Source organism: Centroberyx gerrardi, chromosome 24 (genome assembly GCF_048128805.1).
Source record: "Centroberyx gerrardi isolate f3 chromosome 24, fCenGer3.hap1.cur.20231027, whole genome shotgun sequence".
Taxonomy (NCBI): Eukaryota; Metazoa; Chordata; class Actinopteri; order Beryciformes; family Berycidae; genus Centroberyx; species Centroberyx gerrardi.
The window spans coordinates 18756807-18770871 of NC_136020.1; the positions used below are offsets into that span (position 1 = coordinate 18756807).

The 14065-nt window shown below is 44.5% G+C and overlaps 1 protein-coding gene across 9 annotated transcripts in view; it reads right to left on the reverse strand.

Annotated features, from left to right (window-relative positions):
• Positions 1-14065, reverse strand: part of dennd5b (DENN/MADD domain containing 5B) — a 75967-nt gene that overhangs the window by 8453 nt on the left and 53449 nt on the right. For 2 of the 9 annotated variants that reach the window (XM_078282023.1, XM_078282020.1), the window contains 12 exons: positions 12447-13040; positions 11770-12001; positions 8727-8877; positions 8046-8139; positions 5954-6085; positions 5258-5410; positions 4927-5008; positions 4311-4392; positions 3649-3777; positions 2643-2764; positions 1238-1383; positions 34-75 (listed from right to left, as the gene is read on the reverse strand). In XM_078282023.1, coding sequence (XP_078138149.1) covers positions 34-75; positions 1238-1383; positions 2643-2764; positions 3649-3777; positions 4311-4392; positions 4927-5008; positions 5258-5410; positions 5954-6085; positions 8046-8139; positions 8727-8877; positions 11770-12001; positions 12447-13040 — 1959 coding nt within the window. Of the gene's footprint in view, positions 1-33; positions 76-1237; positions 1384-2642; positions 2765-3648; positions 3778-4310; positions 4393-4926; positions 5009-5257; positions 5411-5953; positions 6086-7413; positions 7536-8032; positions 8140-8726; positions 8878-11769; positions 12002-12446; positions 13041-14065 lie in introns of all 9 variants that reach the window. The other 7 variants (XM_071910105.2, XM_071910103.2, XM_071910104.2 and 4 more) reach the window with 5 other exon arrangements.

A 14065-nucleotide genomic window follows, 5' to 3' on the forward strand; every position in this document is an offset into this window, starting at 1 on the left:
GATGATGGGAGATGGAGGAGGGGGGCATCTAACCTTGAACATGGCGGAGATGTGCGTGTGCGGCCTGAAAGCAGACTGAGGGAGATGGAGACACTTGTTAAGACTCGATGGATGGACAACAGAAATACCGCTGTGGAGTTTACATCCATCATGTTGGACAAACCACCACCAAAAAACCCCAAGGCTGTTAGTGACAGTGATGCTGTTTTTACACCCAGCACCAGTGCTGTGACACACCCGGTCCAATCACCGCTAAACTGTAGTGAGCACACATCAACACCCGGATACACATGCAGTTACAGAGGAGGACAGCAGGAGGGAGTGAGCACCATCTTTACTCAGTTTCACTTTTTCCCCACTGTCTTGTTTACCTAAAGTGTCTCCTGCCTGTGCTACAGCATGTGTTACTGCATAAGGGATCAGCAAGTATGTTAGTTTCAGAGATGGAAAGTAACTAAGTAGATTTACTCAAGTACAGTTTTGAGGTACTGGCACATTTTGTGAGACTTTATACTTTTACTCCACTAGATTTCAGAGGGAAATATTGTACTTTTTACTCCACTACATTTATCTGACAGCTGGAGTTACTAGTTGCTTTGCAGAATAAGCAAAACAGACGATAAGCTCATAAAATATGTTGCATTGTTCGAGTTTAAACTCCCCAACAGTATCTGGAGCAGTTAGACCGACAACATTAAAATACTTCTTACAGGTTAATGCTTCAATAATTTAACACTCTGAAAGGGACCGTTCTTTAGAATGAGTACTTTTACTTTTGATACTTAACATTTTACTGCTAACACTTCTGTACTTTTACTTCAGTAAAATTTTGAACGCAAATTTTGAATGCAGGACTTTTACTCTTAATGAAGTATTGCTACTTTTACTTAAGTAAAGGATTTCAGTACTTTTTCTACCACTGGTTAGTTTTAACTGTAATAGCATGTGTGGATGCTGTTGTCATTTTGCGAATTAACTGGTAAATAAAAAATGTAAAAATAAAGTGTTGCTAGCAGAAAGGCAAACCAACGACTTCACAATGGATGAATGAAGAGTAAACAAAGAGAGGAGAAAGATCATGCCTGAGTTCACACCGCACATAAACCCAACTTCACCCAAACCGCTGCACCCAACACCAGGCGTCAACGCCAGTGCAACGCCCGCACGCAACGTCAAAGGTGTCTGGGTGCTGGAGGGCGTGGCTGTGAGAGGGTGAGAGGTCAAAGGTTACACTCACGTCAAAGGTCATCTCCAGGACGTTCTTGGGGATCTGCATGACACCCGAGTCGCCCAGCTCGCCCGACACACACACCCAGGGGTTAGAGGTGGTCATGGCGTTGCTCAGCTTCTTGATGGGGATGATGACGGCGCGGTACGGGATCACTGCGGGGACAAACAGAACGTGTCGGCGTGACAGAGAAATAAACATGAAAATGCAAATTAGATCGGATGTAGTTCGTGTAACTAGGCCAATGTGAACATGGGAAACGCATATTCAGGGCAAAGAATCATGCATCAAATAAAACAGCAGAAGAAGAGACTGTCTAATTCATCACCTGTGGGTATAGCGAGTGTGCATGTGAGCGTGCACGTGTCCACATATGTCTGTGCGTTCGCATGTATGTGCTCATTTATTTGAACGCGAAGCTTCGCTGGCCTCGGTGCAAACGCTGAGCTGAATAATGCATTGTGCTTTAAATCTTTGATTAAATTGTACATATACCCTCATGCTTTATTCATACTAATAGCTCAGCCAGTCATTGATCCACGGTTAGACCTATCCATCTACTGTTGACATTAACCAACCGACAGAAAAAGAAAAAAAAGAGACGAGCGGGAAGCACCGGGCGAGCATGGAAAAGACTTTAGACTTAGTGTACTGTACTGTACTGGGTAGTAGTATCAACATCATTAAATATATACAAACAATACATTTGTGCACAAATCTAGTTAAAATATATTATCTTTACTGTTTGTATTGTTGTTGTTATTATTATTATTACTACTACTACTACTACTACTACTACTACTACTACTACTACTACTACTACTACTACTAATACTAGTAAAACTCCACTTTGTTAATCCCCATGGATGCAACTGATTTACATGCATCACACAACAATCAGGAAAGTGAAAACTTTTAAGAAACTAAAAGCTCATATGTGCATTGGAAGCTGTTTTAACATTTAGTCACTCAGGTTCACTAGTCATAATTATATTTTGAGTAATCATCATTGCAGATATTTAGATAACTAGATATCTAGAATGAACATTTTGGCTAGTCATAATTGAATTGTTGATATAAAGAATCACCATTTTTACTCATAATGTCATTATAGATATCTGATGAGACTTACGATTAGTCAAAATGAGATTATGGGCATGCTGAGTGGAATTGATGACTTGATATCTATAATTTGAATTTCCTCAAGTGCTTAAATGTCAAAACGTCTATAGATGGTGTCAGACACAATAGTCCCAGGTGATGGACTGAAGCCTCATTTTCATTCTGAACAAATACATGAAGAGTGAGCCAAATTTGACTGTCTGTGGTTTACTGTCTGCTGTCGTGGCGGTTTGGTGAGAATTTGAGGTTAGGTTAGGATTCTGCGGTGAAGTTTAGTTTTGGCTGAACTCACTGATGGTGGTGAAGACACTGGTGAAGCAGAAGTAGTCGACGGCGTTGAGGGAGAGCAGGTGGAAAAGGAACTGCTCCTTCTCTTCCTCGCAGCGCAGGAAGGCGTAACGCTTGTACAGCTTCCTGTGGGCAGACGACGGCACAAACAAGTCAGGTTCTGCTCCAAAATGCTACGACTGTAATGCATTTTGGAAAATACTGTTATCTTACATCCAAACTTCAGTATCTCTAAAAACAGTCTGTAGAAGCCTGTAAAACTGTTCATCCACCAAGATCTTAAGTTACCTACTATCCTTCAAAATGTCACACAGTTAGATATTTGCTTTATTTAAGTGTTATTAATCATTTTGTAAGAGTAGATGTCACTTTCTTCTAAATGTTGGATATTTCATTTTGGAAAGAAACTCCTCATTTTTGGAGCACTTTTAACAAAAGTATCGTCATAAAGTTCTTCAGAGAAAACAAAGGACACAGCGGGGATTTCAGGATAATTATCGCTCTTGCACATTTTCACTCAAATCAACTGCAAATACAATAGTTTCTTTTCATATGAATTGCCCAGTGGATAGTTTGAACCAAGCAACCTGACATAGACATCAAAGACGCCTTTCAACTGTGCTGATAATTGCGATAAAGCATGGCTAGCTATGCATTATTAGTATCAATCTTTCTGGTTTTCTCCTGTTTTTTAAATTGATGATGATTGAAGGTGTACGACTTTGAAGAAAACTTTATAATCAGAGCACGTGTTGATAACTATTGTATAAAACTCTTAATACCCTTGAGGACATTGGCTTGCACTTCATACCTACTGCACCACAGTAAAAGAATGTCCTCTTTTGTATTATTGCTATATCAAACATATGGGCAACTCATTTAATATTTCTTTCAAACAAGGGAGATGCCATCTTTCCTCCCAGATCGCCGCGTTGCAAAAACATGAGAGTCAATCTTATTTACCAAAAGCACAAACCCGACTGTGTGTGTGTGTGTGTGTGTGTTCTCACTTGGTTAAGGCTTGTCGGGACAGCAGCTGTTTGAGGTGCTGAGAGAGCAGCTTCTTCTCCAGGGACAGACGGATCCAGGCTCGGGCTCGCCCCACCTCCGTCTTTATCTCAGACATGCTCTGGATGTGCCTGAGAGAGAGAGAGAGAGAGAGAGAGAGAGAGAGAGAGAGAGAGAGAGAGAGAGAGAGAGAGAGAGAGAGAGAGAGAGAGAGAGAGAGAAAGAGAGAGTGAGAGAGAGAGAGAGAGAAAGAGAGAGTGAGAGAGAGAGAGAGAGAGAGAGCAAGAGAGAGAGATGCCCATAAAAACCAGGTTTGATGTATACTTAAGGGTGGATTTTGTCCTTTAATCACTGATGAACCTCGTTTCAATTATATATTGTTTTAATTTTTTATTTGAAGTGGACAGTGCATTCATCACAGCTGCGTTGTTATTAGTGTTTCTATCCTTTATTTATCCAGCGTTTTTTGTTCTCTTTATCCTGCCAGATTTTCCCCAACCAGTCCAGGATTTAGAGTCCAGATTTCTTAGAGTCCCAAGCTTGTTTCTCTAACCTCTAGCAAAACGCCACCAGGCTAAATCATCTGTTTCTACACACCAATATCTATAGAAATCTCAACCAACAACCTTGCGCGTCGTCCCGGCAACATCACAGCAGCACGTACCTCATGTCCTGTATGACAGACACACGCAGAGACGGCATGCCTATGGCTGACTCAGACTTCCTCCTCTCAGGAACGTGTGACACTGTTGAAGAGAAGGGTTAAAGGTCAATAGAGAATATGTGGTGAGACTGTTGGATCATGTACACTACCAGTCAAAAGTTTGGACCCACATGATTGAATGCACTATGTTTTTCATTCTCTTAAAGCCATTTTGATCTAAAGGCTTCTGCTTAAATGCTTGAAATTTGCTTCTTAGACAAATATAAATAGTGAAGTTGATCCTATGTATGAATTTCTTTCCAAAGCCTTTGCCGTTCCATCAAGGCAAAGGGCGGCTACTGTAAAGAATCTAAAATATAAGATAGTTTTGATTTGTTTAACACTTTTTTGGTCGCTGCATAATTCCATTTGTGTTATTTCATAGTTTTGATGTCTTTGCTATTATTCTAATATGTGAAAAATAGTAAAAAATAAAGACAAATGCATGTATCCAAACTTTTTGACTGGTAGTTTACATTTGTAGTTGTGCACTCTGTTCTTTGAGTATTTGAGGAGAAAGCACCAAAAGAGAGAGTGTGTGTGTGTGTGTGTGTGTGTGTGTGTGTGTGTGTGTTACCTGGCGACCCTGCCTGCTGCTGCTCCAGCTTCTCCTCCCGGGCCTGGTAGTGCTGCAGGTGGGACCACAGGGCCGACTTCCCCTGCGAGGTCAAAGTTCACAGGTCAGAAACACCAACCCAAACAGCCAATTCACATTCACTACTGAAGAGAGAGATTAGACGCACAGAAGAGGATTCACCAGGCAATAAGCTCTTAGCCTCAATATCCAATATGGTCATGAAAACCTGATTAACCAAAGTGTGTTTATGCTGACCTGATCGACCCGGAGCGTGAGTGTGTGCACGTGTTTGCGTCATTATAAATCTGTGTGTGTGTGTGTGTGTGCTGACCTGTTTGACCTGCAGCCCGTGGCTCCAGATCCGCTCCAGCAGGTCACACAGGCTGGCGATGAGCGTGTTTTCCTCCAGACCCGTGATGTTGGCCTCGCCGTGACCGAGCTCCACCGCCTCCCTGCCCATCTTCTCCACCAGCATGCGCTTGGTCTGGATATGGACACACACACACAAACACAACACACACACACAGACATGGTTAGAACATACACTGGGTATCTTACTGTAACCCTAGATATGGCTTAAAGGTGCAAAAGTGTAAACATATATACAAATATATCTAACTGTAATACCTTGGTATAATTACTGTAAACAAATGAGATGATGGTCGAGACGATTGGTAGCCTCTATCTCACACCAGTGGTATTGTTAGTGTTTCTGTTGGAAGTGATTTTTCCACTGGTTTTTCACTCCTTCCACCATCTGAACAAATCCCATAACTGCTACAACAACAGTCCAATTTTTTGAGTGATGATGCATCTTGTTACTGATTGGCCCAAAAGGTGCCTGCATCATTCGTGGGGGATGGCAAGTTTTACTTCACGCAGCACCTTTAAATAAGTCTGTTCACTGTGTTTATGCAGGGAAACAACAAAGCGTGTGTGTGACTGAAAGAAGGGAGTCGGGTAGTGAGTGAATGACTACATGAATTCTAAGTTTTGTGTGTGTGTGTGTGTGTGTGTGTGTGTTCACCTTCATGCGACACTCCTTCAGAAGCCCCTCCACAAACTTCCAGTTGGTCTGGGCGATGACAGCAGGAGACAGGTCGGACAGTTTGGGCTGACGCAGGTTCTTCCCCAGGCTGCGGGCCTCCTGCATGTACTTCTGAAGGAGGAAACAAAGCACAGGTTAGCTCTGAAACACACTGACAGCTCTGGTGTGTGTGTGTGTGTGTGTGTGTGTGTGTGTGTGCGTATGTACAAGCGCTTGTGCCCCTGCATAACATACACAGTCGGAATCCAGGTATTAATATTTGCTCTGCTGACACTTGATGCAAACCCCTGGATGATTTTCTGCAACAGGACTTGTATCAGATGACAGCATGGAAATGAGAAAACTGTCTTTTTTTAAATTTTTTTTATCCACCTGCCACTGAGAGTTGAGATGTTAAACCTTCCACCTCGCTGCCACGCTCCAGCGGACTCATCCTGCTGCGATTTAACGGTGCATGTCGAAAACGCACACCTTCCCCTCTCACAGAAATCTTTATCTAATTTGACTACGATCCACTTCTTTGTCTCGTTCTCCTTCCCCGCTGAGATTAACTGGACAGATGATGCAGTATGAACTCTGACAAAGTGAAAAACATTAAGACTGTCGACCAAGAACTTCAATAACCTACATAACCTTGATTTGTTAGAATTTTGTGCTATCCCTTGTTTTCTAGGAGAACATATAACTTTTCTTGAAAGGCGATTACCTCATTTTGGAATGAAACTCATTCATATCATTCATATCTTTTTAGAAAGACTTGTTATAGAAGTTTATTTTCCTACTTATCATTATTAGCAGTTCACCACTTAGTATTATTATTACTGTAGACTGTGATTTTTTGATGTGGCAAGCTCTGAAGATCCAACACAAGACAGGAATAGATTTCTGCGAGCAAACGGGGAGAGGTGTGATACAGGAGAGGAGTGAAAGCCAGGGAGTCTTTTGGGGAGTGTGTGTGTGTGTGTGTATTTGTGTCTAGGGGGTTAGGGGGTGGGGTGGAGTTAGTTGTCCTCTTAGATAAGCAGGGTTCCCACTGTGGCACTAACTGAAAAACACAACTTTTCCATGACTTTCCAAAACTTAGGCGGAGCGCTTCGGTGACCTAAATATTTTATTTATATCCTTTCTGGTTTGTTAATGTTGTTTTTCAGCTCAGAAAAGTTCTCAAGGGGTAAACAGTCTGGTTTCTACTACAGTGGAAGAAAACTGTGGAGAAAAACAGCTGAAAACCACCAGCTAATGCAATTAAAGTGTGAATTTTTTAAATCCCCTGACTTTCCTTGTCTGGAATACACCTCTCTAAATTCCAGGAAATTCCAGGATATTCCAGGATTTTCCAGGAATATTATATCAAGTGGGAACCCTGGATAAGAGAGTACGGGTTGGGGTGGGGAAGGCTTTGAGCGGGAGTCCACGACACAGGCAGCTCCTCCACATACCAGGCAGGACGCGGAGGCAGATTTTTTGGGCGGTTTGATAGGCGGGGGGGACGCATTGTCCCACTCCCAAAACGCCATGGAGTTCTGCAGGACCAGACACCCCTCTACCTGCTGAGGAGTGGTGCGACCCAAACCCCAACCGAACCAGCGCAGGACGCACGACCAGACAGAGGAAGAAGACAGAAACAAAAGAGAAGAATGGAAAAAAGACAGAACAAAAAAAAGAGAGAGAAAGCAGCATGCACATGAACTCATGAATGCATGTGAAACACCATGAAAAACCATAGAAAACTAAAACAGAAACAAACATGAATTTAGCTGTAGAACGAAGACAAGCTAAACTCAAATATGACAACATGAGACATACATAGAACATAAAGGCATGCTTGTAGAGTATAAAGAGAAGAGACGAGGTAGGAGGGCAAGTTGAGGGCAGGTTGAGGGCAAGTTGAGGGCAAGTTGAGGGCACATTGAGGGCACATTGAGGGCACATTGAGGGCACATTGAGGGCACATTGAGGGCAAGATGAGGGCAAGATGAGGGCAAGATGAGGGCAAGATGAGGGGAGGATGAGGGCAAGTTGAGGGCAAGTTGAGGGGAGGATGAGGGCAAGTTGAGGGCAAGTTATCTACCTCTTTCAGGTCGTTGTCCAGGTTTAGATGCTCTGTTTGCTGTCTGTGGCGGTCTTTCCTGCGCTGAGCCGTCGCCGTCCTATGCGCCCACCTGCTGAACGACACAGTATAGTTACAGCACTGAAAACATTGAGAGAGAGAGCCACTGAGAGAGCATGACGCCCCACTGATTACAGAGGAAACTAGAACTAAATTCTGCACGATCATAATCAGACACTCTCTGGCTCTTAAAGCCAAAAACCGCTACGGAAAGGCATTTTCTTCGAACTGCCAAACAGATTACGACTGCTTTTACCCTGATTGCTTCTGATGATATTTTTAGGTGTAAGAATTGATTTATTAGTTTATTAAGGATCCTCCATTAGCAACACACAGGCGACAGGCCAGTTTCCCTGGGATCCACATAAAACATTGAATTACAAAGCTGGGTGTCAAAATAAAAGAAGCCATGACTACTGTGTAGATCTAAGCATAATAATGCATGATTTGACACTAATACAGCTACTGCAGACGTCCCCTCATCCTGCATTAGTGCTGCAGAGTTTTCCAAACAATTCCTCTTTAGGGGTGAAGCTAAAAGAGCAAAAGCCGTCCAGAAACCATGTAAAACCTGGGACTACTACTAATCTGCAGATCTAAATCCATGCGTGGCATTGGCTAATAAGTTGGTAGCTTACTCACTTGTTATTGGTCGGTCCGGCGTTGAGCACGTCGGCCTGCAGTTTGGGGAAGAATCCCTGCTCATATTTGCCCTGACCGATCTTCATATCCAGCAGGTGGGGGTGGATGGCAGTGTGGTCGATCTTCATCAGCCTCTGTTCGATGGCCTGGGCTGGAGGGACGAGCAGGGGAGTTTTAATGTGGGTCACAGATAGAGGGATATTTAATGTGATCAATAATCACATAGAAAACATATCTGAAAGGATCTTAATATGAGCCAAAGGTGACATTCACACTGCAGGGCTTGCTCAATACTCATATTCTAGGATTTAATAAGGCATATCTGAATCCAATATGAACTGACAGCAAAATCGACAGCAGCACACGTGACAGAGTAACAATAACAAAAGACGTCACATCTGTTTTTGTACCTACGCTTCTGTTCATTTTCAAATTCATTTCGATTTCATTATGTGACTGAATTTTGACTAACCAAGTCGGCTATTTCTCTTTCTTTCCATTGTTGTGCCTCGTTGTCCTCTATGCTAACGCTGGCTCAGTCAAGCTGCCATGGCGGCAAAATTATGACAATTGTCTCAGGTGAATGATGTAAGATTTGCTTATTGTCATGGCAATGCTGACAAATACCAATTTGAGCCTTCAAATGCAAGTGGCATGTAGGTCGCACGCCTTGAGATCTGATTTTATACCACATATCCCTGTTTTCCAGATCAGAATTCAGAAGATGTGACTCCATGCAGGTTTTTGCTGTTCACACTGATTAGAAAACAGCTGAGATGAGTCACATGAGGGAAAAAAAAAAATAAAAATCAGAATCTATCAGCTGCAGTGTGAGCCAGCTAGACAGACGCCTGTGTCAACATGTACAAGACCTGACAAACATGAACAATGAAGAATAAGCGCTCTCCCACTCTCACTCACTCACACACACACACACACACACTTGTCTTCCTCGCCTAATGAAGCAAATATGTGCAACATCTGCTCATTTGCAAGGAACAAAAACCTGGCAGAACTTCCAAAACAGGCTGTTTACATTATAAATCACAGGATGAGGTGTGCTGTCCTATCATCTCTCTCTCTCTCTCTCTCTCTCTCTCTCTCTCTCCCACTCATTACTCCCCCTCTCTCCCCTAGAGACACACACACACAAACACACACTCTGACCGACTCATTCCTCTGCGTCCTTCAACTCCTTTATCTCCTCCTCGCACATGGTACACCAGCAACACCAAACACACAGAAACTCTCCTCTATCAGGCGTCGGTCAACGTAACTATGCTTGTTGTTAAACAGCCGCCGACTGTCTGGGTTATGTTGTTCTGTTAGGATTCAACTTGTTTTCGCGTCGGACCGGATTCCTCTGAATGGACCCGGCGTATTAATCTCGGTCTTCATCTCAGCGGTGAGCGGAGGCACCGGAGCGAGGCGCCGCAGGCAGCGAGGAGGAGTTAGGCGAGAGAAAAGGCTGCCTTTTGTCTGGGTAATTGGGTACCTGCATGCCCCATCACCCTTCAATGAGCTCTCCCTCTGCAATTAAGGCTTTACATCGCTCGGCCCATTAAAAATCAAACGGTGTGGGTCACAGACAGCCGACACACACGTGTACACACCCGTGCGCACACACAGATTCACACACACACGCCAAAAAGTAGAGAAAAGGAAGGGCTGCACGACTACGGTTAAAATGACAATCCTGATTATTTTTCCAGATGTTGCAATCATGATTATTAATAGTTCTAATGATTCCAGGAACAAAATCATATTGCTGCTTCTTTTGCTACTTTTACCCAGAAGACATTTTGACTTGATCGTCCATAGCTGCTACCTGCATCATTTTCTATAATCAGGGCCTAAATATCTTTCTGATATATCAGCTGAAAACAGTTTACAAAGCTGTTTAAATATGAATTTTTGCCATCCCACAATGCATTGTGAAAATTTTGTGCTTGTCTGGGTTGATGCTGAACTTCCTCCTGCATGTCGCTTGCTGGGTTATATCAACATACTGAATATTTTAAACTACAGCAGATGTTGAAATGTTTCAATGTTGCCTTTATATGACAATGCTGTACGACTATTAATCGTGGAAATTGCGATTCTTAATTGCTTAATTGCTTAATTTTGTTGCCCTAGAAGGCAACACGCATCTCTTTAGTGCACACACACAACCCCACACACACACACTCCTTTGGTCCTTACTCTTTAAATAAACAACCTTTTCCACCCTTTTACAGTTCTATTAACATCTCCAAACCACAGACAGACACATGCATCCAATTCAACAGCCACAAAGATTCCCTATTGGCCTCCAACTGTCTGAGTCAGTCCTGAGTCTGGCCTCCTGCCTCACTGCTGCACATTCAGCACCAATTAGACGCTTAACGATGGGAAGCTAAACCAACACTAATTGAAAGAAAAAAAAAAGACCTGACCAAACACTCTTGCAGCCGAGGAACGCAGCAAGACGGTGTCAGAGAATGTGTACTTGTGTGTAATCGATGTGTGTGTGTGAGAGAGAGAGTGATGAAGCGTTTGCTGGGTTGAAATGGAGAGAAATGGGAAGTGGGTCCTGGAGGAGGATTTTGTGGACGCTGGGGAGAACTGGGCCGAGGATAAATGAGAGGCGAGAAGGGGAAGGAGAAATGGAAGCGGAGGCAGGAACTCTAGAGAGATGGGAGTAGAAACAGAGAGATGGATGTAGTGTGTGTGTATGTGTGTTTTCAAGTTGTACGGCACAGTGCAATCTTGTCTGACTCTGACCTCGGCTAATGGACGATTGGTATGCCAGACATAGTTAGGAAGACGGACAGATGTGCAGCATACTGATAAACAGACAGCACATGGGAAAGGAGGCTCCGCTTTCAAGCTGCCAATTAAACTCGCTGTCTTTCTTGTTTTCTCTCCCTCTTCTCTTCTCTGCTCTCCCCTACGGATAAGCCTCTCAAACCACTTAACGCTCGTGCTTTAATCACGTTTCTAGCAATTTATACCAGACCCTTGAACACGTTTGCGCACTCGCACCTCTCCCCACTGAACCTACCAGACTCCTTGAGGATGGTGCACCTCTGGTAGTTGGAGGATCGGAGGCTGGGAGCGCGGACGTTGTACAGGCGGGCCTTGTCGATGCGCCCGTCGAACACGCGGAGGAGCGGCTCCTTCTCCTCCCACTGGGACATGATCTTGTTGTCGATGAAGGTGGCGAACATCTGGGTCTCGATGAAGTGGGAGAGGAAGGGCAGGTAGGGCTCCGGCTGGTCTGACAGGAACGAGGCCTAGAATAGAAGAAATATAGGGAGAAGAAAAGACAGGAAGAAAAAATAGGGATAAATGGCCATATAATAGTGTCACACAGGCAGGGAGATGTAGAAACGTACAAATTAATCGATGCACGACAGCAGACCCATTTTCGATACATGGTAGATGTCATTTGCATCGACTCGCAAGGGAAATGCAGTGCAAACAGTCTGCAAACACTGTCATTTACAATCTGTGCCCTGCTCTGAATGCAGGTCATAATTATTCACACAGGAGGCAAATAACGTTTCACACCGAAATGGTTTTTCCAGCACAACACACAGAATCCAATTTCTGCCACATACAGTAACACTCCAGCTGACCGAGATGTAACATGTTAGCGGTGTTTGGTTCATGTTCAACTGGTCATTATACCTGTAGAGTGACCTGGGGCCAAAGTGTGTTTGTGTGTGATTTTGTCACCTTGTCGAAGTTGTGCATCTGCTCTCTGTTGGTGAGCCAGGACTCCAGATCCGGCGCGCTCTGGATGACAAAAGCCTCGTAGTCGGCAAACATGGTGGCGAAGCGGCTGGCGAACACCTCCCTCAGCTGGACGTTCAGCTTGGCGTTCCTCAGCTCCTCCTCCTCGGCCGCCGTGCGCCCCCCGTGCCCCTCCGTCACCTGACCTTTGACCCCGGCCCTCAGGGCGTCCACGCGGGCCACCGTCACCCCGGTGCGTTTGGCCAGCGCCTGCAGTCTCTCCAGCGTGGCGTTTCCCTGCAGCAGCTCGAGCACCGCCAGCTCCTCCCCGGCCAGGTTCCCGTTACGCCCGTCGTCTTCCAGCTCCCGCAGGGCCACGGCCTTGCGCTCCCGGCCCGGGGTGGAGGGGTTGCTGCCGGGGCGGGCGGGGGTGGTGGTGGTGTTGGTCCGTGGGGGAGCCCCTCCGTTGGGAGAAAGGCCGAAGCGCAGCAGCACCTCACTGAGCTCCTGGATGAACTCCGTCTTGTTGGGGAACTGGGGGAAATCCTCTGGAAGCTCGATGCAGTGGTTGTCAATGTCCACGAAACACAGGTTGGCCTGAAAAAGGTAAAGGACATTTTAGTCATAGTTATGTAGAATATTAAGAATATTTCCACCAACAAGCAATGGTTATGGCTTTAGCGTCTTGTGCTAAATTGATACGACTGTGACGGCGCTCTAACTCTACTGAGACCAAAACAAAATAAAAACTCGATGTCAGTGACAGAAGATGAAAGTGTTTGACAGCAGTAAGCCTGCAGCCGAGCTCAGAGCCCTGGGACAGGTATTACAAGGAGCCATATTGAGGACAGATTGGTTTGAGGAGGAGAGGTGGGTTGGGGGTCGGAGATGAAGAGGTGCTGGGAATCTAGGTCACTATGTGATTGATAACAGCAGATTATTGTCAGAGATCAACCTTAATCTGATGTAATGGAGTTAGCGTCACACCCTCATACGGGATTAAGGCGAAACCTCTGATCTCAATAGTATTGCTCTAAACCGCACAAGAAAAAAAACACAAACAGAGGATGCACTTGCACGTGCACGTGCCGGTACACACAGGTAGAAATTCAAATTCAAAACAAAAACAGGTATGAGGGCAGACTGCTATGTTTCCAATTCAAACACAGAAGACTGCCACAGCTACTTGGTAGATCCTCAGTTTACCAAACTTACCAGTGGACCCTGACGATTTCTACAAGGTTCTACAAGGTGTGTATGTTTGCTGATAAACATGCCAACATTTAACTGCCAGGCATTGAGTTAGTCTGTCCCATACAAACAGAGAAAGAGGAAATGATGTCGATCAGGGATATATTTCTATTTTCCCCAGGATAAAGAAGCTCTAGAAAGACAGACTGAATTTGAGTTGGGTTAGGCTGAGGTATTTTCTAACTCAGCGAAACCTGTTTCTCTATTGTAGCACAAGGCTGCAGAGAACACACACACAGCTACCAAAAAGGCGGCTTAAAATTGTAAAACACGCTTTCAGTCTCTAGTCCCGAAGCCCTGAAGTAATCTATCACTCTGCCAATTCTGCTCCAGCCCTCCTTCCATCTGAGCCCACATACACATCCATGTGG